General features: G+C 45.4%; 1 protein-coding gene across 1 annotated transcript in view; it reads left to right on the top strand.

Annotated features, from left to right (window-relative positions):
• Window positions 1–26,570, top strand: part of ASTL (astacin like metalloendopeptidase) — a 106,264-nt gene that overhangs the window by 46,959 nt on the left and 32,735 nt on the right. Inside the window, exons 4-6 of the mRNA XM_068274840.1 lie at window positions 5,826–5,943; window positions 8,822–9,003; window positions 11,968–12,049. Coding sequence (XP_068130941.1) covers window positions 5,849–5,943; window positions 8,822–9,003; window positions 11,968–12,049 — 359 coding nt within the window. The 5' untranslated portion in view covers window positions 5,826–5,848. The remainder of the gene's footprint in view (window positions 1–5,825; window positions 5,944–8,821; window positions 9,004–11,967; window positions 12,050–26,570) is intronic.

Raw genomic sequence — 26,570 nt, 5'->3', positions numbered from 1 at the left:
AATCTTGTTCTTGTGATCCAATTTTTTTTTCCGTGTGCGTGTCCCACAGAAATTTGTGTTGCATAGACAGCCTTGGTAATTCCTACTGTGTGTGCCACTGCCAGGCCCAGCACATTCAGTGACTACCTGTGTTTGTGTGTGACAGGTGCACATTGTAATACCCATCACTGCATATACCTACCTGTTGTTCACTTCAGTGCACCCACCTACCTACATGAGCGCACGCAGTGTCACTGTGCCTGTCCGGTACCTGTCTGTGTGTGACAGGTGCACATTTGTAATACCAGTCATTGCATAATTGTTCACAGTACCTGTGTGACCATACGCTGTGTAAAATACCACTCCGAGCATACCTGTTAACTGCACTTTTGTGACAGCTGCACATTGTATTATAATACCAGTCACTGCATACCTTTCACTGCACCTGTGTGACTGCACATTGTATTAGTGAAGTCAGTGCATACCTTTCACTTCATCCCTTCCCCCTCCCCCCCCCCCCCCCCCCCCCGATATGAACAAAACCGGTAGAGGCAGGGGCAGGCCACCCGGCAGGTCTGTTCGAGGTTGTGCTGACTTGATTTTGTGCGGCCCTGGCCCAAAGTACAGTGCTCAGGAAAAGGCACGACCCATCAACTCCCAAGATTGTCAGGACGTGGTTGACTATTTAACACAGAACACCTCATCTTCCGCAGCCACTAGCGATACTACTAGCACCACATCCACTGCATTTGACACTTCACAGGAGTTATTTGGTGGGGAAATCACTGATGCACAGCCATTATTGTTACAAGATGAAGAGCTAAGCAAGTGACACCACCTCATATGTCTGAGTTAGGCGACACTATGGGCGTAAGGTGTGAGGAGGATGATGAAGTACCTGCTGTTGGTACAGTTTATGAGGTAAATGAGGAGGATGACTATGATGATGATGATACGGATGCCATGTGGGTTCCCAATAGAGGAGATGAACAGGGGGACAGTTCAGAGGGGGAGTCGGAGAGGAGTAGGAGGAGACAAGTTCCTGAAAGAAGCAGGGGGAGCTTGTCGTCAGAAACAGCTGGTGGCAGTGTCCAGTGACATGTATCACCACCTATGGGCAGCCAGCCAACATGCCCTTCAACCTCAGCTGCTGAGGCCACCATAGTGCCCACACCCCAAGGTAGCTCAGCGGTTTGGAAATTTTTTAATGTGTATGCCAAAGATCAGAGCAATGCCATCTGTACTCTCTGCCACCAAAAATTGAGCCGTGGAAAGGCCAACACCAATGTAGGGACAACTGCCTTACGAAGGCAACTGCAGAAAAGGCACAAACTGCAATGGGAAGACCACCTGAGGAAAAGCAGCACACAAAAGCAAAGCCACCCTCCTTCTCCTCTTCCTCCTTCAGGTGAATCCTCTTCAGCTGCTTTCTCCCTTGCACCTTCACAATCACAGCCTCCCTCATCCAATCCGCCTCTCACCTTGAGCGGTTCCTGCTCCTCTGCCCACAGCAGCAGCCAGATGTCCGTGAGGGAAATCTTTGAGCAGAAGAAGCCAATGTCTGTCAGTCACCCCCTTGCCCGGCATCTGACAGCTGGCTTGGCGGAACTGTTAGCTCGCCAGCTGTTACCATACCAGCTGGTGGACTCTGAGGCCTTCCGAAAATTTGTGGCCATTGGGACACGGCAGTGGAAGATACCAGGCCGCAATTATTTCTCCAAAAAGGCGATACCCAAACTGTACCATGAAGTTGAGGCAAGTGGTGTCATCTCTGGCACACAGCGTTGGATCAAGGGTCCTTCTGACCACGGATGCCTGGTCTGCCAAGCACGGTCAGGGCAGGTACGTTACTTAGCCCATTGGGTCAACCTGGTGACCGCTGGCAAGCAGGGAGTACGTGGCTTTGCAGCGGAGCTAGTGACTCCTCCATGGCTTGCAGGCAGGCCTGCTGCCACCTCCTCTCCTCCTGCTACATCCTATTCGCTGTCGTCGTCCTCCTCCTCGGCTGAGTGGCAGTTCAACTCTACTGGTGCTGCGATCTCCTCTCCAGCTACACAGCCCCAGCTTCCCAGGGCCTATGCTGCATGCTAGGTACGACGGTGTCACGCCATATTAGACATGTCTTGCCTCAAAGCGGAGAGTCAAACTGGAGCAGCTCTCCTGGCTGCTCTAAACAAACAGGTGGATCAGTGGCTGACCCCGCACCAACTGGAGATCGGCAACGTGGTGTGTGACAATGGCAGCAATCTCATTTCTGCTTTGAATTTGGAAAAGTTGACACGTACCCTGCATGGCACATGTGCTGAATCTCGTAATTCAGAGAGTTGTGTCCAAGTACCCAGGCTTAGAGGACGTGCTAAAGCAGTCCAGGAAGGTGTGTGGGCATTTCAGGTGGTCTTACACGGCCATGACACGCTTTGCCAATATACAGCGGAGAAACAACTTGCCGGTGAAACGCCTGATTTGTGATAGCCCGACTCGCTGGAATTCGACCCTCCTGATGCTGGACCGCCTGCTACAACAGGAGAAAGCCATCAAACAGTATCTGTACAACTATAGTCAAAGGACAGTCTAGGGAGATGGGGATGTTCTGGCCGAAGTACTGGACACTGATGCGAAATGCCTGCAGGCTCATGCGGCCGTTTGAGGAGGTGACAAACCTGGTGAGTCGCAGTGAAGTTGCCATCAGCGACTTGATCCTGTATGCCTTCTTCCTGGAGCGTGCCGTGCGTAGAGTGGTGGATCAAGCTGTGGAGGAGCGTGAACAGGAACAGTCTGCTGTCTCATGCACATATAAATATTTTATTTATTGCCTTGGCTGCATCTTGCTGTGACACTAACATTTAAAAACCGACACAATTAAAAACTACTACCTGGCCAGGAGTGCTATCAATCATTCAATGGGGCCTGACCAACTCGTTTGTGCGGTGCGATCGCCCAGCCTCAGCCTATGCAAAAAGCACCGCACTGAGTCAGGTCAAATGAGGCCCTCTACCACCACCGATACACCACACACTGTGAAATGTTGATCCAATGGGAGCAATTCCACATGTAGGGTCTTTTTAAGCCTCTTTGGCGCTGGTTCACCACGAGGAAACGCCGGCATGCTGAGCTATACTTCAACAATGATGCTGGGATCCCATAGCGGTATATGACAGTTACCGAGCGTCTGTAGGGGAATGCGTACAGCCTGGCTGAACAGACGGCTTCGACCCAGTGCACAATGTGAGCTAGAGCTCACCACCAACTGCGCAAGTATAAAGGCCTCACGGCAATTAATCTGCAGAACTGATATATGCCCAGCTCACCAAGTAACGCCGTGCATACAGGATCTGTAACGTTTACATGCCAGCAGCTGCCTTACCTTCCAGTGTCTATTGAATGTACATCAGCTCGCTAAGAAACCGCTCTGAGGTTTAAAAAGACCCTACGTGTGGAATTTCTCCCATTGGATCAACATCTCACAGTGTGTGGTGTATCGGTGGTGGTAGAGGGCCTCATTTGACCTGACTCAGTGCGGTGCTTTTTGCATAGGCTGAGGCTGGGTGATCGCACCGCACAAACGAGTTGGTCAGGCCCCATTGAATGATTGATAGCACTCCTGGCCAGGTAGTAGTTTTTAATTGTCTGTTTTTAAATGTTAGTGTCACAGCAAGATGCAGCCAAGGCAATAAATAAAATGTTTATGTGCATGAGACAGCAGACTAATCATTTGTTGTGTATGAAGTTGGAAGTTAATCTGCTGGCTCCTTATTAATACGTTGCACTGAGAGAATAAAGGGTAGCTCTCCATGTTAAATTATTTGTTGGTGAACAGGAACAGGAGGAAGAGTTGTGGGATCAATTCTCAGCAGAAGCAGATGATTCCTTAACACCTGCGGCAGCACAGAGGGAGGAGGAGGAGGAGGAAGAGTTGTGTGAGGAAGCGGAGTCAGATGTTGAGGAAGGTGTTGTTTTGGAGGAGGAGGATGAGGCGGAAGAACAACCGCAGCAAGCGTCCCAGGGGGCTTGTGCTGCTCAACTTTCCCATGGTATTGTTCGTGGCTGGGGGAAGGAGGAGAACTTAGCTGACTTCACTGAGGAAGAGCAAGACGAGATGGATAGTATGTCTGCATCCAACTTTGTGCAGATTGCGTCTTTCATGCTATCCAACCTGTTGAGGGACCCCCGTACAAAAAAACTCAAGGGGAATGAGCTGTACTGGGTGGCCATGCTACTAGACTCTCGGTATAGGCACAGTGACTGAGATGTTATCAACTCACCTGAAGGCAGAAAGGATGCAGCACTTGCAGAACAAGCTGGCAACTATGCTTTACAATGCGTTTAAGGGTTATGTCACAGCACAACACAATAAAGGTACCACTGCCAGTAATACTCCTCCCATGTCCATTCAGGCAAGGACAGGGCCCTCCAGCGATCTCATGGTGATGTCGGACATGCGGATATTATTTAGTCCAATGCCTCACCTTAGCCCTTCCGGATCCACCCTCCACCAACGCCTCGACCGACAGGTAGCCGACTACCTGGCCTTAAATGTGGATGTAGACACTGTGAGCAGCGATGAACCCTTGGACTACTGGGTGCGCAGGCTTGACCTGTGGCCAGAGCTGTCCCAATTTGCCATCCAACTCCTGCCTTGCCCTGCCTCAAGCGTCCTGTCAGAAAGGACCTTCAGCGCAGCTGGAGGCATTGTCACTGAGAAGAGAAGTCGCCTAAGTCACAAAAGTGTTCAGTACCTCACCTTTATAAAAATGAATGAGGCATGGATCCCAGAGGGCTACTGCTCGCCTGAAGACTAAGTCAGTCCCCACACACAGCATCTCTGCCTGCACGCCGTGTGACTGGCTGCCTGCCCCATGACTAAGTCGCTCCCCACACAGCATCTCTGCCTGCAGGCCGCTTGACTGCCTTCTCCGCCACCACCAACAGGGTCCAGGACTCCAGGCGGATTCTTGCTAGCAGCGGCTGCTATAAGTTTTCTGGTGCGTGTACATGCCTGGCTAATTTTTCTGGCTGCACTGAGGCTGCAACAACAAAACAAAAGGCATGTACGTGTGTCAATTCCCCTTTGTGATCTTTACCTTGTCGCGGTGAAGGGGCTTGCGTATCACAATGAAGCAATGACCGGCAGCTATATGCGTGTTGCTCGTTGGGGACAGACCAAATTCGATCAGCTGGACAGTCACTGTTGTCCTGTCATTGAACTACCTCAGCCTGGCAACCATTTGGGCTTGAAAACCGCTATCGCCTGCATTCTCGCCATGGTGCGCACCAGTCCAGCACGGCCGTCACTACACAAACAGCTGTTTGCGGTGCGTTACACAGTGAGTTTGGTGTGTCAACGTGAAGCAGTACTCTAATTACACTTCCTGATTGATGCATACACATGCAAGATGTTTGAAAGCACTTTAGGCCTCCAATTTAGCATGCAATGTGATGTCTGCCCTTAAAACGCTGCTTTGTGTCAAATCCAGATTTTCCCCGGGACTTAAGGCGTCTATCCCACTCATCCAATGCAAAAACTCAGATGTTAGACCCCTTGAAAAAATTTTTTTTTTTCATCACTTTTTTTTTTTTTTTTTTTTTTTTTGTGGCCAGCATATATGTCTCTAATTTTCAAAGTTTGCCTCCCCATTGAAGTCTATTGTGGTTCGCAAGTTCGCAAAAGTTTGCGGAGGTTCGCGAACCTAAAATCGGAGGTTCGGGCTATCTCTAACTTTAGTAAAGTACAGGTAAGTTAGACTGTTTTTCACCTGTGCTAGTCTCTAAATGCTGTTCTTTCTTTTGTTTTGTTTTTTTATTTGATTTGTTTCATTTTGTTTGGCTTGTAACTGCTCCTCTTGCAGCCCAAGATCACATAAAGACTATAATGGCAGCATTCAATGACTTCCACAAGAGCACCTGTATACGCTTTCTGAAACGCACGGATCAGCGAGATTACCTCTCAATCCAGCCACTTGAAGGGTGAGGAATAGCAGTCCTTGTCTATTAGAACTCTACCAATTACATTTCTAGGCAGAGAAAGCTTAATTCAGTCTTGCCTAGTCATGTGAAAATGTACATACAGCTATTTGATCCTCACTTCATAATAATGATAGCAGATAAAGGTGATTGTAATATAGCTTCTACACAAACAGTGTTTTTTTTTGTTTTGTTTTTTTGTTGTTGTTTTTTTTTTACTTATGCAATTTAAATAAACATATGCTAATTTTACATGCTGAAAAGTACATCCCTATCATTATCTCTGCCTCAGATACCTACATTTAGAATCAGGTGGGATCAGATGGGATAAAAAAGGATCTTGGCGTGAAGTGTCATATTTGAACTTTAGATAATAAAGATGGCCACACACACCCTTCCACCACAGGCACCCTAAGAAGTTGTGGCTATACTGTGACATATAGGCACCCGCACGGACCGATCCATAGCGGGCACCCTACTATATATCAGTTAGTGCTGGTGCCCAAATGTCACAGTATAGCTGCAATTTATAATGGTGCCTATGGCGGCACCCTAACATTATCGCTGTGGCACTGGTTGGTTAAAGGAATACTTAAGTCAAAATCAAAAAATTACTTTTACTCACCTGGGGCATCCCTCAGCCCCCTGAAGCTGTATGGTGCCCTCGCAGCCTCGATCCGATCCTCCCGTCCCCGCCGGCGGCTACTTCCGGGTTCGGCGACAGCCGCCGACAGGCTGGGAACGTGAGTGATTCTCCGTGTTCCCAGCCGCTATATCACCCTCTATGCTGCTATAGTGTATAACATATACGCTATAGCAGCATAGAGGATGATATAGTGGCTGGGAACGCGGAGAATCACTCGCGTTCCCAGCCTGTCGGCGGCTGTCGCCGAACCCGGAAGTAGCCGCCGGCGGGGACGGGAGGATCGGATCGAGGCTGCGAGGGCACCATACAGCTTCAGGGGGCTGAGGGATGCCCCAGGTGAGTAAAAGTAATTTTTTTGATTTTGACTTAAGTATTCCTTTAGAGGAGCGGTCAGCCATACTATCTCAGGAAAAAACACACATATAATAAGTAGATAAATACTTGCTCTACTTATGTATTACACTGTCCACATTTTGATTTTAGTGATTCTTCTACAGTAAAAAAAGATAAAATCCTTCTTAGCATTTCACATTTTAACTGGCTATTTTGAAGCCAATTCTGATGACACGTCCTCCCTTACTCTCCACTGCTTGATTGTGTAAGCATTGCCCGCCCTTTACTATAGAAAGAGCATTGTCTCAGTATGAGAAATATTGGCCAATCAGAGAGGAACAGAGGTTTGAGAGGGGAAAACAGGAGGGAAAGGGGCTTCAGCCAATCAGGCTGCATTAGTTAAGTAGAGAAGCAGAAATAGACAACCCAGCATGCCCTGCAACTTCCTTTTTGTGTACCAAATTTTGTGTGTACCAAATAAGTCAGGTAAACTGGGGAATGATCATTTATCAACAAAAGTAATAGTAATTTTAAACTTTTGGAATGCCTGGTTAGCATCCTTATTACGTGTTTACCAGATAAAAATAAAGAGTTGACTTTTGATTTTATGCCCGACAGTTACACTTTAAGGTGAGGCATGGGGGGGAGGGGGTTGGGGACAGTTGAAGATGGGGTGGGGGCTGTTTTTAAGGGTTAGGTATCAGTAAGGTAGGGTTCTGTAAGAGAATGGTGTAATACCTACCGATATTTTACTATGGTAACTTACACATTTCAAATGTAGGATATCAGTCGCCAAATTGGCGAGTGTTTACTGCCAAATACTCCATAACTGGTTACAAGTGTATGGCAGGCATTCTCACAGAGCTACATTGTAGAATAGCTGGATTATATGGGGCTTTCCCACATACACTTTTGTGTGGCTGAACAATGTAAAATAAATAAATAAATCATAAAGAGGCACTTTTCTTTTTTTTTTTTTCCTTTTTTTTCCCCCCCTTTTTTTTTCTTTTTCTTTTTTTATACACAAAAAAAATCCAAGCATTTGAACATTTTCAAAACAAAAGAAAGTAGTTAGTTTAGAAGTGGAAACATTTTAAAAATTTAATAGGCAAATTTATTCATACAACTCTTTTCTCAACTATATTGTATTTGCCCCATTTACTGTATTTTGTGGACTACAAGACTCACTTTTTTTCTCCCCCAAAAGTGGGGAAAAAAGTCACTGCGTCTTATACTCCAAATGCAGGGAGTTCCTGACTTGTGAACTCCTGCCAATAAGAACCTCCAACCCACTGCAATATAAGGGACTCCCTGTACTGTTCCCATGCAGAGGAGGACACAGGGGGACACAAAGGGGCATAGAGGAGGAGGACACAAAGGGGCATAAAGGCGGAAAAATGGGGGACACAGGAGGACACATGGGGGACACAGGGAAACACAAGAGGTACAAAGGGGGCATAATCCACAAGATGCCCCTTCACCATGAATGCACCAGGTTTAGTTTATATTTATTCCCCTGGTTTTTGTCCTCTAAACGCAGGTGCATCTCATGGTCAGGAGCGTCTTATAGTCTGAAAAATACAGTAATTACCTGTCGCATTCTGGGCATAGCTTGGATCTATATGAAAATCCTGAAAAAGTAACAGTTGTAGAGCAAAGAGGAACAGGGGAATTTGATTCCAAAATAAATGAGGGACAATGGGTAACCAATCATTAAATTCCTCAGCTCAGTATTTTTGTAATCAAGGCTGTATGTTCTGTCCAACTAACAGACTCGGGTGAAATTGCTAAGTTTTTATATTGACACTGAAATTAGCAGAGCATTAGATTTGAATATTGGCTATGCTTATAGTCTCTTCAAAGATAATATTTTCAGTAATGCAATTGTTTTGCTTTGTTTAGCTGCTTCTCCAGTATTGGCCGCAAAGGACGGAAGCAGGTTGTCTCTCTGAGCTTTGAATGCTTAGCCAAGGGGAAAGGAGTCGTCCTCCATGAACTGATGCATGTCATTGGGTTCTGGCATGAGCACTCTCGAGCTGATCGGGATAACTATATCCACATTAACTGGCCTGCAATTATCACAGGTACTTCCAAAATAAAATACAAATCTTTCTTCCATTTTGTTTTCTAACTTAATCTGGGAGCTGTAAGGTGACATTTGGTGACCATCTGCAACTGGCCTGCTCTTCCTTTTTCATAGTATAAACTTGCAAATGTATGTCCACTGGTGCCTTGTGGAATTTAAAAGTGCCCCCAATAAGTGGCCTACACAGTGCTGTCGGTATTTTATGCTCTTCTTGTCTGTGCCTAGGTCAGATGGGATAATTATCTTCTCTACACTCGAAGTCTGACTGCAGAGAGACCAGGGCCCTTGAACTGAAATGCAGCATGTATTATCTCATATACAGTATAAACTACAGCAAACATTGCTCCATATATGAAATGCAGCACACATTACCCCATATATGAGCTGCAGCAAACATTGCTCTATATATATGAAATGCATCAGTTTAACCTATATATAATTCCTTTTTTTGTAAAGCGATTTTCTCCTGTCTGACTCAAAGCGCAGACTCGAGGCAGCCACTAGAGCACACTCAGTAGGCACTAACAGTGTTAAGGAATCTTGCCCAAAGAGCTCCTTACTGAATAGGTGCTAGCTTACTGAACAGGAAGAGCCAAGATTTGAACCCAGGTCTCCTGTGTCAGAGGCAGAACCCTTAACCATTACACTACCCAGCCACCATGAAATGCAGCACACATTAGCCCATATATGAAATGCAGCATAATTCAATTCACTTTTTCTCCTACATTTTCTCCTAGGTGATATTTTTTCATACCTTGTCAAGAAAATGCATTTTAAGCCACCAGCAAGCAGGAAAATACTCAGAATTGTTTTTCAATTGCAGAGTATTGAAAAATATATATTAAAAAAATTATCTCCTAGGAGAAAACTGAATTGATGGTGAATTAGATAAGGGCACAGACTTCCCCCCCCCCCCCCCCTAAGTGTTCTAGGGGTGATGAGATGTAAACATGACTTTATAAACACGCTGAGGAGGGCATGGGAAGGTGTGGGTGTTTAAACATTTCTGATAGCGATGAAAAGTTCAGTAGATCATCATTTCTCTGTGTGGGAACTGAAGGAACAGCAGTAATGTGATTGTGATGTTAAATTTGCAGCCCCTTTCCTGCACAAGTTCTGTGCAGCTGCTGAGACTGTAAGATTTGTTCAGTTTGCCTTCTTCATTTGAACTACGTTCCCCCCCCCCCCTCCCCCATCTGGAGTCAAATTCTGAAATGTTTTTCTGTGCTAATGCTTTACTATAGTTGCAATGGCGTTTTTCTATCTTCATTTTGACATGCATTTTTTTTTTTTTTTTTTTTTACTGAAAAATGAATAGTGTTTTTTTTCACAATACCCTCAAATACTTTTGCCCTGGTTTGTGATATATACTTTATGCTTTTCACCAGGGAAAGTATGCTTTTTATTCAGGTTATACAGAGTAACCAAGCAGCTCAGGGTGACCCAAACTAATAGGAATGTATAGGGGGATAAAAGGAACCAAAAGCCCTCCTATTAAAAAAGCAAAGCTTGGTGTAATTTGCCTTCTTAAAACAGAAGGAAATTTGCAATAATTCAGCTATAAGTGAACTTTTGTGGTTACCCACAATGCACTACTACTGAATATGCAAATTATCCCTTTTCGCCCTTTTTAAGCCAAGCAAGCATTCAGAACCGCTGGTGTATAGCAAGCATATAGCTTTAAGTTTTACACAGCCATATCAAACCCACATGTAGACAGCCTGTTTCGGACTTTTGGTCCTCATCAGTACATGGCAGGGATTGATAAGGCTGTATGAGATGGAGCTTGGACCAGTACAACAGAGTAACCAAGCAGCTCAGGGTGACCCAAACTACTAGGAATGTATAGGGGGATAAAAGGAACCAAACGCCCCCACCAAAAAAGCAAAGCTTGGTGTAATTTGCCTTCTTAAAGCAGAAGGAAATTTGCAATAATTCAGGTTATAAAATACACAAAAGTAATTTCTTGAAAATATATTTTCCTGGAGTCATCTGGATAGCATAGTAGTTAAACGACAGCTATCAAAGTTAACTAAAATTCCTAATGTCACATATATTTCCAGTTATTACTAGCAAATAGCAATACAAACACTTTTTTTTTTTTTCTTTTCATGTTTTATATAAAGAAAATGACATTTACAGAGAACAGTTTTCACTGTGGGCATTACTATGGTGGACTGTGCCCAGCACATCCAGCATACAAAAATAATCTTCACTGGCTCTAATACTGTGACTGGAATCTGTTCAGAATGATAGAAAGCAGAAATATAGCTTCAAATGTGTGTAAAAAATCATCAGCTGGAGCTCTGTGTGTTCCTGTCTGCGTGTCTCTCTCTGCCAAGCAGTGTAAAGTAAACAGTTTACAGTCAGGTTGCAGTTCAGCTCGGCCTCTCCCGATGCCGACACAAAATTGTTTCAAAACAGCTGTTAAACAAGGCTTTTTTTCCACACAGGCTGTGCTGAGACCTTTTGAAAAGCATTTTAGTATTGCTGGCTAATAGCTCTCTAAGTATGTGGGTTTTACAGAAAAAGTTTCTTTGATAGTTGTTCTTTAGGTGTGTTGCGTTTGATGTAGGGTTTGAGCCTTTAACCAGGGTTCGAATACCGGGTCAAGCCAGTACGTAAAACAGAAAGGAGTTCCTGGTAGCCTTAACCTCCCTGGTGTTATTGTTTCCAGATTTAAGGTCTAAAAGCCATAACCTTTTTTCGCAAGCTTTTAGACCCTAAAAACAAGAATAAAAACATACTACAGAGAGTTCTGCAGCAGCTCCTGCATGAAGCTCACTCAGGCACGGGATTACCACCCTGTTTTGCGGCTTTCCATCCCGAGCCTGACTCGAGATTACCGCTAAGAAGGTTAAGTGGCATAGCCCTGAGGTGCTTTGAGTTCACCAGGAGAAAAGCGCAATGTAAATGTTGTCTTGTCTTGCATGGTAAGATGTTCCTGTTTTTCTTTCTTTAGGGTATCGAAAGAACTTCTGTAAATATGAGACAACAAACATGATTGTGGAGTATTGCTATGGTTCCATTCTTCATTATTCCTGGTAGGTGTCATTCACCTACATTTGTCTTGTGCCTTGAATCTAACTTTTGAAAAATTTCATATTTATATTTTATAATATTTTGCAAGCTTTGGCTTTGTGTGTGTGTGTGTGTGTGTGTGTGTGTGTGTGTACTCACGCTCTATCTATCTATCTCTCTTTATCTCTCTCTATATCGCTCTCTCGATCCCTATTCATGTGACTCCATATGTTCTCCATGGAAGCCAGTGTTTGCTTGATTAGTGAGCACAAAAGGGGTTTTCTTCATTGGCAGATAACAGCCAGGTGTGATATTTTGATACCAATATTAAGGAGCGGCGGTAAGCCATGACCATGTTATTAAACTTCTCAGTGGCAGAACATTACAACATATACCTATCTAGTGTCATAAAAATTGTCATATTCTGAGGATTATGAATTTGTGATTATTATCTGTGTGCGAGAAACGTGGGCTGAAATATGGGAAATGTCATTTGTTGGGCTCAAGCTTCCCGCCCAAAAGTTAATAACGCCCAGTCCAGCCCAGGGTCTGACTCTGAGATCCCACCCTAAAAGCTGGATCCTTCAAAAAAGAACAGGCTGAAACTCCACTCCAGTCCTCCCTTTTACCATCGTAAGGATTGCATGCAGCTAGCATGAGGACAGAGCTAGCTACCATTTTGTCTGAACTCTGATCAGGAAACGAAGAACTTTCCACGTGCACGGTTTTCCACACAAAGGGATATATTTCTTCCGAACTTAAGAACCCCTTTATTTTCTTTCCCTTTTATTTTACACTGATTTACTCTTCTCTATAATTGTTACTTTTAATGATTTTCTGTATATATTAATAATTTATATTGCATTTAGAATAAAATACTTTTAAAGAGAATCTGTATTGTTAAAATCGCACAAAAGTAAACATACCAGTGCGTTAGGGGACATCTCCTATTACCCTCTGTCACAATTTCGCCGCTCCCCGCCGCATTAAAAGTGGTTAACAGCTTTGAAAAGTTTGTTTATAAACAAACAAAATGGCCACCAAAACAGGAAGTAGGTTGATGTACAGTATGTCCACACATAGAAAATACATCCATACACAAGCAGGCTGTATACACCCTTCCTTTTGAATCTCAAGAGATCGTTGTGTGTTTCTTTCCCCCTGCATCTCTCATGCACTGAAGTTTCAGGCTGCTCTTTTCTTCCTGCAAACAGCTTTGCCCTTGTCTAATTCCTCAGTATGTGAAAGCCCAGCCAGCTCAGAGGACGATTTATCCAGCTTGTAAAAGATGAGAAGAGAGAAGCTGCCCTAATCTAAATAATACACAGGCAGTGTGCATAGAGGGGCCTGGAAGGGGGAGTTCATAGCAGAACCACAACACTGAAGAACTTGGCAGCCTTCCAGACACAGGCCGACAAGTCTGACAGGGGAAAGATACATTGATTTATTACAGAGACTGTCATAGCAGAAAGTGCTGCAGTAAGCCAGAACACATTAGAATAGCTTTTGGAACTTGTAGGATGATAAAAAACAGGATGCAATTTTTGTTACGGAGTCTCTTTAAGTCATTATTTTCTCAGCTGCACCCCTACTATTTCAGCCAACCAGAAGGAATCCTAGCTTCTGAAGATACGCTACTGGGAAGTAACTGTATTGCTATAGCCAGAATAGTGAAAAAGTAGAAAAAACAGCACTGGGCACCAACTGCACCTGATTCCAGTGATTTATTGACAGATATACATACAGAGATTAAGCCAAGGGAGTAATAGGTCTAACAGCCGTTCCCCCTTATATAGAAAAACCTATGTAGCAGATACTCACCCACTGCTGGACTTGCAAGACAGACGCCCACTGACTTGCCGTGAGCTCTGGCAGGTTAAGCCACACCCCTTCCTGGTACGTCACGCCGCTCCATTCAGCCAATCGACTGCCCTGGCTTTCGCCCAATCAAAGCGCAGAACGGGATGTCACATGGGTGCTTACGTAGGTGGTGAATTGCGGAAGAGACACTAGGGGAAGGTTGCTTAGTTACAGCTGCCTGTACTGTAAAGGCATCCTTGCGGTTTTCTCAAATTGCGTATTAGCGTTCCAAATCCTCCTTCCTGGACATCTCAAATTATGGGGGACTGAGCCTGGAAAATATTTAAAAGAAACAAAACACCAGTGTCAATAACAATTATAGGAATGGCATAAAAAATGTTTTAAAAGCAATTTATACAGCGCAGATACAGACAATGGATACATAATTGGAACAAATGCAGCTTACATATATTCAGAATTACATGAAGCTCATAACCAATCCCAGTATTCCCAGCTACACAGAGTAGTAGGTTTAATGATCCCCCTACACAATAGATCGGGATTGGATTGTTCTCACACAATATTTAGTAACACTCTAAAAAAAAAAACAAAAAAAAAAACAGTATAGTTCATTTCTTTCATTCACCCCAGCCGGCTGCAAGCCTTGAAATAAGATCTCAATCTAGCCTCTTCTTGTCTCAGTAGTTTTTCACAATCACCCCCACTGTGTAGAATACCAACTGTTTTTTCAACCCTAAAAACCGTAAGGATCTGGGTGCATCAGCATGATCCTCATTCATATGTGCTATTAAAACGTCCTGCACCTTTCTTTGTCCTCCAGGAAGTTTACATGCTGCTGAAACCTAGTGCAGAGTTGTTGGGTTGTCATACCTATATAGAAGTGGCTGGATAGTGTACTGGTTAAGGGCTCTGCCTCTGACACAGGAGACCTGGGTTCGAATCTTGGCTCTGCCTGTTCAGTAAGCCAGCACCTATTCAGTAGGAGACCTTGGGCAAGTCTCCCTAACACTGCTACTGCCTATAGAGCGTGTCCTAGTGGCTGCTGCTCTGGCGCTTTGAGTCCGCCAGGAGAAAAGCGCGATATAAATGTTCTGTGTTTGTTGTTTGTAGAAGTGGTTACAGGGGCATAAAATGGCAGACAACGTAGGTCGACCTACAGTGGATAAAATCTTTAATCAAAAGTTTTTCACCCCCCAGGATTACCTCTCCTTTTTTCCTGGTATAAATTGGGCGCAGTGGTTGCAATTGCCACACTTATAATTACCCACTGGTCTCGCTCCGGTCAGCCAATCTTTTTGTTTTTCCCTGAACTCACTTCTAACCAGCATGCTCCCAATTGTATGTGCTCTGCGAAATGTTACCAGAGGGTTTTCCTGGAGTATTTCTCAGTTCAGTGGACTCTTTTAGGTCGCCCCAGTTTTTTTTGGACTTAGTTACAAATACTTTTGTTTCTTCTCTTTCTCCCCCCCCTTCTCAATCAACTCTGATCTTGATCTCAAACTGTCTTTCTTAAACGCTTGAACCACCAATGGGAGTGGGTAACCCCTGGCTAGAAACCTCAGGCCTAGGTTGTAACTTATTGCAAGTAGAGCGGTGGGTGAGTGTATCTGCTATATAGATTTATCTATATAAGGGGAACTGAGCATTGTAACTGGGTCCTTTGGTCTCTGAGGAAGCGGACTATCCGTGAAACGGCTGTTAGACCTATTACTCCCTTGGCTTAATCTCTGCATGTATATCTGTCAATAAATCACTGGAAGCCGATGCAGCTGGTGCCCAGCGCTGTTTTTCCTACTACTTTTACTACAAGTTGTCAACTGGCTGGTGCACACTACAGTCCCAGGGGGCAGATTGCTGGAGGTCAGCCGGCATTGAGTGCCAGCCAAAATGTTTTGACTTTTTTTTTTTGTACCGAGCCAGAATAGTGTGTTCTAACCGTTTTATTCGCAGGTTTTAGAATCAGTGAGAATAGTTCCTTGGTCCTTTATTCAGGGTACAAAACTGCCACCACATCTGTAGAGTGTAGTTTGTGTTACTGTAGCTCACACGCTTCCTCCTAGCCAGTCTGCTGCCCAATTCCAGCGGTTTCAGCTCATCAATTGCGTCCAGGTTAGATGATCTGTGGGTTGAAATACATTGGAAGGCATTGAGTGGTCTGGCCACTAGGGGGCCTGTGATAGTATGGACTACATAACACATATGAGTGCTGAGATTACTATGCATGCAGCAACAGAACCTGCCAAGGATAGCAGCTGTGAGCAGTATAGATAGGGGTGGGGGAAAGGGCAGTTAAAGAGTACCTACATTATAATGAACAGTTTGCTTTAAACCCAGTAAGTTGCCAAGATATATTAAATCACACATAATTATGATTTTCTCTGGGTCTGTATTCCACATATGGTCTTGATAACCCCACCCCCTGTCTGAAATCTGGCCCGGGCATTTTTTTTCTTTCCTAGCCATGGTTCTTGTTCCAGGTGTTTGCCTACCCACCTGAAACAGATTACATCTCTTTTCACAGTGGGTGGGGGTGGAGTCATAACATCAGTCCTCCAGCATTGGCACAATGCTGGAGGACTGATGTTATGACTGCACCCCCACCCACTGTGAAAAGAGTTGTAATCTGTTTCAGGTGGGTAGGCAAACACCTGGAACAAGAATTATAGCAAACCGACATAAGAAAGGCTGCAGCTGTGTGTCCTCTCCTACACACTATGAAAAGTGATGTAATTCGATCCGGGCAGGCAGAGAGCAGGGGAGTGCTTCAGGCTGGGGGGAGGACACAATGATTAGGATGTACTTGCAAGGCATCAGCATGAGGAGAAAGATGGAAGTGCTACAATAGATATAAATGTGCACCTGTCCTATCCATTACGAAGTACCATGTGTAAACTTTATATGTTCGTCTTACTGTACTCTGTGCATAAACTACATACACTGTATATATTGCCGCCCAAACTTTTTTATTTTATTAATTACAGTGGCTTACAAAAGTATTCGGCCCCCTTGAAGTTTTTCACATTTTGTCACATTACTGCCACATACATGAATCAATTTTATTGGAATTTCACGTGTACACCAAAGTGGTGTACACGTGAGAAGTAGAACAAAAATCATACATGATTCCAAATTTTTTTTTTACAAATAAATAACTGCAAAGTGGAGTGTGCGTAATTATTCGGCCCTCTTTGGTCTGAGTGCAGTCAGTTGCCCATAAACATTGCCTGATGAGTGCTAATGACTAAATAGAGTCCACCTATGTAATCTAATGTCAGTACAAATACAGCTGCTCTGTGACGGCTTCAGAGGTTGTCTAAGAGAATCTTAGAAGCAACAACACCATGAAGTCCAAAGAACACACCAGACAGGTCAGGGATAAAGTTATTGAGAAATTAAAAGCAGGCTTAGGCTACAAAAAGATTTCCAAACCCTTGAACAGCCCACGGAGCACTGTTCAAGATTAGTCAGAAATGGAAGGAGTATGGCACAACTGTAAACCTACCAAGACCAGGTCGTCCACCTAAACTCACAGGCCGAACAAAGAGAGCGCTAATAAGAAATGCAGTCAAGCGGCCCATGGTGACTCTGGACGAGCTGCAGAGATCTACAGCTCAGGTGGGGGAATCTGTCCATAGGACAACTATTCGTTGTGCACTGCACAAAGTTGGCTCTTATGGAAGAGTGACAAGAAGAAAGCCATTGTTAACAGAAAAGCATAAGAAGTCCCGTTTGCAGTTTGCCACAAGCCATGTGGGGGACACAGCAAACATGTGGAAGAAGGTGCTCTGGTCGGATGAGACCAAAATGGAACTTTTTGGCCAAAATGCAAAACGCTATGTGTGGCGGAAAACTAACACTGCACATCACTCAGAACACACCATCCCAACTGTCAAATATGGTGGTAGCAGCATCATGCTCTGGGGTTGCTTCTCTTCAGCAGGGACAGGGAAGCTGGTCAAAGTTGATAGGAAGATGGATGGAGCCAAATACAGGGCAATCTTGGAAGAAAACCTCTTGGAGTCTGCAAAAGACTTGAAACTGGGGTGGGTGGAGGTTCACCTTCCAGCAGGACAACAACTCTAAACATAAAGCCAGGGCAACAATGGAATGGTTTAAAACAAAACATATCCATGTGTTAGAATGGCCCAGTCAAAGTCCAGATCTAAATCCAATCGAGAATCTGTGGCAAGATCTGAAAACTGCTGTTCACAAACGCTGTCCATCTAATCTGACTGAGCTGGAGCTGTTTTGCAAAGAAGAATGGGCAAGGATTTCAGTCTCTAGATGTGCAAAGCTGGTAGAGACATACCCTAAAAGACTGGCAGCTGTAATTGCAGCAAAAGGTGGTTCTACAAAGTATTGACTCAGGGGGCTGAATAATTATGCACACCCCACTTTGCAGTTATTGATTTGTAAAAAATGTTTGGAATCATGTATGATTTTCGTTCCACTTCTCATGTGTACACCACTTTGTATTGGTCTTTCACGTGGAATTCCAATAAAATTGAATCATGTTTGTGGTAGTAATGTGACAAAATGTGGAAAACTTCAAGGGGGCCGAATACTTTTGCAAGCCACTGTATATGCACAGCACATGTAGCGGTGATCACTACCAGCATAGCACCAATGAAGCGCCAACACAGGTGGGACGCTATGGTCTAGGATCCCCCCCACCACTGACCTTTGGCATTGCTGGAAGTTAGAGGAAAACGAACATCCTGTATGCAGGAGAATATGCTGTGTTCTGCTGTGGACAGGGACGTGACACTTTCAGAACAGCATTTGCACTCTGTTAGGTTCTGCCGAAAGATGCAGTTGGGATTTTGAGCGATTAATAAAAGATTATGCACAATAAGAATCAAAGCTTCAATGTTCATTTTAACATAAATTTGTCCGCATGCAATGAGCAAAGAGGCAGACGATGAAAGGAAACAGGCCTTTTATGGAAAACTAAAAAACGTTTAGGGAAATGCTGAATTCTAATGTTAAAATCCTTTTGGGAGATATGAATGCACAGACTGGTAAGAAAAAAGCATTTACGTTGGCGACTGGAATACAAAGTGTTCATGTAGTAGCGTGATAATGGCACTGGGCTGATTGATATTGCAATGGGAATAAAGTGAGAAGTACTTAGTTCTCGCACAAGAATATTTATACAGTAGCCGTATAACAGAATAGGGAACCAAATCAAACCCTCCTTAAAGCCCATCTAAAGTCAAAACAGTAAAAATATAATTATACGCTGCAAACGACACCCCTATGATAGCAAAGATTCATAGCTTAGGCCCGGTTCACATTAGCGGTGGCCGTCCGGAATCGCCGTGCCGGAGCCGCACCGCTTGCAGAACGGACGGAACGGACGCACCATTGAGTGGATTTGGTATAACATAACCCTGCTGGCAGAGGTGTAGCTAGGGCTTTCAGCGCCCGGGGACAAGGACTATTAATGCGCCCTCTAAGGAGAAACCTGCGCGCCATGCCAAAAAGAGGGAGTGGCCACACAAAATAATGTGGGTGTGGTCATGGGTGGAGCCAAATGTGCAGGAAGTTAGCAGTAGTGTAAGCAGACCTGCCAAGCAAGCTTTTGGATGAAGATCCTTCTCTTTTAAACATACATTACTGGGTATTCCGTAAAGTGCTGAAGAAGATGTTGGTGCTATATAAATACATAATAATGATATGGGAGGACATTAGACTAGGAGTATGGTACAGTTAGAGTGTGAGCTCCTCTGAGAAAACTCGGTGAAATTACTGGGGTAATCCCTAAAATGCTGCAAAAGATGTGTCAGTGCAGCATAAATGCATAATAATTATAATAAAAAGGTGGTACATTAGACTATGGCAGGAGTAGATTGTGCGCTACTCTAAGGACAGTCAGTGACATGACTATGTACTCTGTAAAGTGCTGCAGAAGATGTCAGTGCTATATAAATACCTAATAATAATATGGTAGGACATTACACTATGACTATGGTGGGATTAGAGTGTGAGCTCCTGAGGACAGTCAGTGACATGGCTATGTACTCTGTACAGTGCTGCAGAAGATGTCAGTGCAATATAAATCCATAATAATATGGTAGGACATTAGACTATGGTAGGATTAGATTGTCTGCTCCTCTGAGGACAATCAGTGACATGACTATGTACTCTGTAAAGTGCTGCAGAAGATGTCAGTGCTATATAAATACATAAAATATGGTAGGACATTAGACTATGACTATGGTAGGGATCAGATTGTGAGCTCCTCCAAGGACAGTCAGTGACTTGACTATAGTCTGGTGGGGAGGGTCTGGCGGCTGGAGGCCTCTGGCTCTGGCATGGTGGTGGTGTGTGCTGATCTCAGGCCTAGTGGGGTCTCTGGCTAGAGGCCTCAGGCATGTCTAGTAGAGTGGTGGGCTGAAGACCTTGGTCAGCAGTGAATGGGGGTGGGTAAGTGGGGGGGGGCTGGTGTGTCTGGGAGTGAGGGGTCTGCAGTAGCCAGGCAGTCTGAGGCAGAAAACTTACAACAGCCAGCCAGGTTGCAGCCTACAGCACTTGTGCACTGCCTAAATGGCTCTGGCTGGCTGGCTCTGCCGGCGTTCCACCACTATGCACGCAGCGTGGCGGCAGTGACGTCACGCACACACAGGGCTGGATTTGTACCTTTCATCACTCTAGGCCCATTGTTACTAGTAGGGTTGCCAGGTCGGCTGATGGAGAAAACCGGACAGGGGGTGGAGTTAGGGGCGGAGTCAGAAGCGCACTTTTATGTAGAGTGGGGCTAAGCAATGGGCTTTTTAAAAAATGTTTTTTACAGTATTTATATCGCACTGACATCTTCTGCAGCACATTACAGAGTACATAGCCATGTCACTAACTGTCCTCACCAGTACATGCACATAAGAGACCACTTTTCACCAGTAAATGCACATAAGAGACCGCTTTTCAACAGTAAATGCACATAATAAGAGACAGAGCAGAAAACTATTACAAAACTGGAAAACTATGCAAATAATGCAATGCATTTATGGCGTTTTTGCACAGTGAAGTGGTCGATTTCTTGCGGGAAGTTTTAAAATTTATTTTTTTTTTCCCACCAAAATTTTTTATTGAGAACAAAAAAGTGGACATACATAGGCATAAAGTTAAAATATAAATCTGCGCATACATGTATGTACACATTTTGAGCAAATATAACAAATATAACAGTATAACAGTATAAATTGCGTTGTACAATAGTATGAATTCAAGTGTAAAGTATAGTAAGCAGCGGGCTCAGGCGAGATTGAATGAGATTGAAAGTCACGCCTGGACTATACGGAGGGGAGATAGAGCGGAGCCAATGCACACAAAGAACGGAAATACAACCAGAGAATTATGGGTCACTCACTCACCATATCTCCAGACTCCTGACCTTACCTTGCTTCCTTCGCAGATGCAGAATCGCATTGCAAATGACGTGAGTGACGCACGTCATGCGTGCGTTGGCAACGCAGCGTTGGCATTGCCGTAGCAACGTCGGGAAGCGCGGGCTCGGGGGCGGTACTTAAGCTGGCGTCACTTACGCCGCGTAAGCTGGCTGGCTGTGCCTTTGACTGACAGCCAGGCAGCGAATCAGCGGTCGCGCAGCGCTGGCGGACGGGTGGCGGCAAGTGGCAAAAGGCATAAAACCGGACATCTTAATTGTCCGGTTTAACATGCCTTTTTGGACAGGACACAGCGGCCAAAAACCGGACTGTCCGGTCTAAAACTGGACACCTGGCAACCCTAGTTACTAGCCACTTCTCCACTGCACTCTCAGAAAAGGAAGCACTTGTGCATGAAAGAGAGATGTGCCCAAGTGCTTTGTCACGGGGCATGCATGGTTCGGAATTAGTGCATGCCAAGTTCAGATGCACTTGTTCACAGCCCAGTAAACTTCTGGGACACTGAAGAGTTATCCTGAAGTCAAAGAGCAGCAGTAAGTGTCAGCAGCAGTAAGTGCTCTGGCCCCCTTAGATTTTTATGTCCACAGCGCTGTACAGAGTATATGGTCTTGTCAGTTAACTGTCCCTCAGAGGAGCTCACAATCTAATCCCTACCATAGTCATATGTCCGTATGTACTGTGTAGTGTATGTATCGTAGTCTAGGGATAATTTAGGGGGAAGCCAATTAACCTCTCTGTATGTTTTTGGGATGTGGGAGGAAACAGGAGTGCCCAGGGGAACCCCATACAGACATGGTAAGAACATACACACTCCATGCAGATAGTGCCCTGGCTGGGATTCAAACCAGGGACCCAGTGCTGCAATGCGAGAACGCCAACCACTACACCGCTGTGCTGCCCAGTTGCTTGGGGGGGGGCTTCTTCCTTTCCTCCTCTCATGCCTCCCTAGCTGTTGCCACTCATCCTCCCTTTAATTGACCCACAGATTAGTGCAGTGATAGTGGTAAGGCAGAACAGTGTGAGATGGTGATACGGCAGAAATAGTTGATGGTAGCAGCAGTGGCGTACCTAGAACGCAATGGGCCCCCCTGCAAAACTTTGGATGGGACCCCCCCTTGACCCTGTTTAACACTGAAAAGGGACTGTCTACAAATCTTTGTCTGCAAAACTCTGATTCCTTATCAGTGGCTGAGCAGATGCAGTCATTTGACAACTAAGGGCATGGAGAGAAAAACATTTCTGCTCTCGGCACAATTTTTCTGTCTCTAAGGACAGGGAATATAAACTTCTCCCCCCACGGGGCCCCTGCAGCTTCTGGGCCCCCTGCAGCTGCATCCCTTGCAGGGTCTATTGTTACGCCCCTGGGTAGCAGCTGATAGTGGGAACATCAATAGTGATGGCAGAGCTAAGCCTACACCACATATGACCTCAAAGCAGCTGGAGATCAATAGGTGACACACAGACAGTTACAGACTATGTACAGAGAGACTCACTGACTGTCCCAGGTGCTGCGTCTGTGTCCCTGGCTGTCCTGTACTGCACTTTCAACTCTGCACATGGATTCCTCTGTCCTGCCTTCTTTCTGCTTCCTTTCCAAACAGATTAGGAGCAAAGCAGAACAGCGGTGGGGGGCGGGGCCACCCGCTGTGCATAATGCTAACAGCCAGTGTGGACTGTCATTAGGCATAGTCACTGAGAGTCAGCCAGGGGCTGTGCGGGACATGGAAGAAAGCAAGCAAGCAAGGGCACTGACCTCCGTGGCCACACTGTTTATTTCCTGACATCTCGCCCTGCTCTGCAGCGATAAGCTGGAACTTGAGAATGGGCGGAGAGATAGTGCAGCAGAGTGCAGTGATTGGCTGCTGCACCCTACAACAAGGCAAGGCCCCCTGTTTGAAATGCTGCCACTGAATATTGTTTCCGTCTCCAAATATATACAGCGGCGTACAGCGGCAGCAGGACTGATGCCCGCCAGGAATAGCGCGGGCTGCATGGCGGGTGGCAGGACACACTCTCTGCTTGGCAATGCGCAGTCCTCTTTGTTTAAATCCGGCCATTCACACACAGGAACTGCAAGGCAGCGGCGACATAGAGGGGAGTAAAAAACACCGTATGGCTGGCTGGGCGCCCTTGGGGAGTCAGCGCCCGGGGGCACATGTCCTACCCCGCCCACCCCAAGCTACGCCCCTGCCTGCTGGACCGTATCCATGCCCTTAAAATGAAGCACTTCCCAAACTTCTCTATCTATTTAGTTCCCGGCAAATACGAATGTGTTTTTCAGATATCGGGAAGCTTCAGTTACATTTCACTAGCTTTGTTTGGGCTGGCAAAATTCCCTGCATCCAGTACACACCTATCTGGCTAGGGATAAATCTAGAGGGGACCTAGTTGCACCTAAGCTGCTCCATTATTACTATGCCTACACGCTGGCTCAGCTGCCCCAATGGTCCACTGCTCCTTCTGTCCTCACTATTCTGGACCAAACGCCCCTCCCCGGATAAGTTCCATTCACAACCGGTCGTCCTGGAGCCTCTGGCTATTTGGCGCCCTTTATCCGGCAAAATGAGCCTCTCCAAACTGTACTCCATTTGCAGGGGCATAGCAATAGCCATAGCAGCCATAGCGGCTGCTATGGGGCCCTGGAGCAGAGGGGGCCCAGGTGGATCATAATGTATTCACTATTAATTTTCTTGGGTTCCTCCACCCTCTCAGTGCCCATGGAGTATATGCAGTGTTGATTGCATGAGAATGTACATTTCCAGTTAACTCATGTCTTTAGGTTAGGGGTAGGTGGCATAGCTAAAGAGTGCCCACATTAGAGGGCCGTATGAAACTTTTGCTATGGGGCCCCATAATCTCTAGTTACATCACTGCTCCCTTGAGGAGTGTAGCTCAACAAGGATTTTAGTCCTGGGCTACACCTTGCTGGTTGGGTCTCTTGGCTATAAAAGGGCCCTAAAGATCTCCTGATAGATGGCATCCCCATATCATGGGAGCAGGCCAGACTACAGTTTGACTTATGCCCAGCTGAATTTTTCGGTTTTGCGCAGCTTCGCCATTTTCTTCTGTCCCGTATCAGGTCGGGCCTAGATTTAACACCGGTGCCTATATCCTCTGAATTTAATTCCTATGCCCATAAACCTGGTTTAATTTCTGTAGCGTACTCAGTGACATAGTATTCTTCCTTGATGGATATATCTCCTGCCGTGATCAAATGGCAGGACAGGTATCGGTGTTCCTGGATGAATGTGGGATGGGATGAGATGTTTTTGGGTATGGCCAAATCTTCTATTAACTGCTCTATCAAAGAAGGGATAATTGGATCATCTATGACTTGTTCAGAACTCCATCTTTACTACATAAGAGGGGCATGGCTCCCTTTGAGGCATGTTTTCTGGGTTGTGGAGCAGATGCAGGCTGGTGGGGGTGCCCGGTTGTGTATCTCTTTTGGGAGGAGTGCTTCCAGTTAATTTCTGTAATTCTTGAGGCTCAGTTGCCCCGAATCTGTGGGTTGGCTCTCTTCTGTCAGACAGTCCCTACTTTAGATAAAAATCTAAATGCCTCGCTGGTACAACTTTGCAATGTCACTGCGGCAATTATAGCCAGAGACTGGAAGTTCTCCTTCCTGAGCAATATAGCCTTTAAAAATAGGGTCCACGGAATGTATTTGCTAGAGAAGATTACCTACTCTCTCAACAAAAGGGGAGATTTCTTTCTCTGGGTTTGGTCCCCCTGGTCAGACTGGAGATGGTCTCATCACTTGGGCTAGAAGATCTCTGGTGTCTGGTTTTAGGCCTTTGTTTGTTCATCTATACTGCGGTGTTTGTTTAGTTATACTCACTCACTTGGTTTAATAAATTCTTGTTGCGGGGGAGGGGGGGGGGGAGTGGATGAATTATATGTCTATACAGTGCTTTGGGTTCTCAGTATAAGCCTATAGTTAGTTAAGGGATATATAAGTAGGTCCTATGTGGACCTACTTATATACATCTTGGCTACAGCTGATTTAGCCCCTTAAAGAGTAACTGTCAGGCTACAAAAGCTAATTTAAACCTCTATTCTCCTGTGTTAAACAGTTTAGAAGGAAGCCAAAAAGGCATTACTGAAGATAAAAATCTCTCTTACATTTGATGTGTGCTTATCAGCAAAGCTGTTATTCCCAAGCTCTTAAGAAGACGCAAGCCGCATTCCATACTGCAAAGCATTCTGGGGCTCTCCCCTCGGCTGCTAATGAGAAGTTACAGGGTCAAGTAACAATAGCATGTAACTCAGTCCAGCGCACAGCACTGATAAATCTCCCGGCAGAGTACACTGCAGGAGTCCGCTATTGTTCCTAGCCACATGGCTAATTAATATTCACTGCACACTACTGTTATTCAGTACGAGCTTTTCTGTGATCAGGAAGCAGGGAGGACATGACGACACATTTGGCTTCATAGGAGACAGACAAACATGGAACCTGCCATGAGCTGTCAGGAGCATCAATCTCTGCATATACTGTATACAAATTCTGTGAAATCCAAACGTGGACAGTGAAATGCATATGTAATGTAAGTACAGCCTATATTTAGCTACTGATATATGTGTTTATTTTCTCTGAGACCTTATACCTAACAGCTCCTCTTTAAGCTGTCAGTGTCGGTAATCGAACTCCAACCCTCCCCTCCGCTCCCCACTCTTTTTTAATTGTTGTGACTTTTTTTATGTGGTGTCACACTTTGGAAGTGTGGACTAGCTTAACCTCCCTGGCGTTCTATTAAGATCGCCAGGGAGGCTGCGGGAGGGTTTATTTTAATTAAAAAAAACTATTTCATGCAGCCAACTGAAAGTTGGCTGCATGAAAGCCCACTAGAGGGCGCTCCGGATGCGTTCTTCTGATCGCCTCCGGCGGCCAGAAGTAACACGGAAGGCCGCAATGAGCCATGGCGACGAGCGGAGTGACGTCATGGACGTCAGCCGCCTCCGATCCAGCCCTTAGCGCTGGCCGGAACTTTTTGTTCCAGCTACGCTGGGCTCAGGCGGCTGGGGGGACCCTCTTTCGCTGCTGCATGCGGCGGATCGCCGCGCTGCAGCGGCGATCAGGTAGCACACGCGGCTGGCAAAGTGCCGGCTGCGTGTGCTGCTTTTTATTTGAGCCAAATCGGCCCAGCAGGGCCTGAGCGGCAGGCTCCGGCGGTACTGGATGAGCTGAGCTCGTCCAGACCGCTCAGCAGGTTAAACAACTAAGTGGGGTTTTATGCTTGTCTAGTCTGTGGTAGTCAGACAAGTGTTTTAGTGTTATTAAATGACCACTGAATTTAGAGGGATATGGAGGCTG

The sequence above is a fragment of the Hyperolius riggenbachi genome, chromosome 3 (assembly GCF_040937935.1).
Source record: "Hyperolius riggenbachi isolate aHypRig1 chromosome 3, aHypRig1.pri, whole genome shotgun sequence".
Lineage (NCBI taxonomy): Eukaryota > Metazoa > Chordata > Amphibia > Anura > Hyperoliidae > Hyperolius > Hyperolius riggenbachi.
The sequence above is the reverse complement of the archived record's forward strand: the minus strand, read 5'-3'. Positions and strand labels throughout refer to the sequence as shown.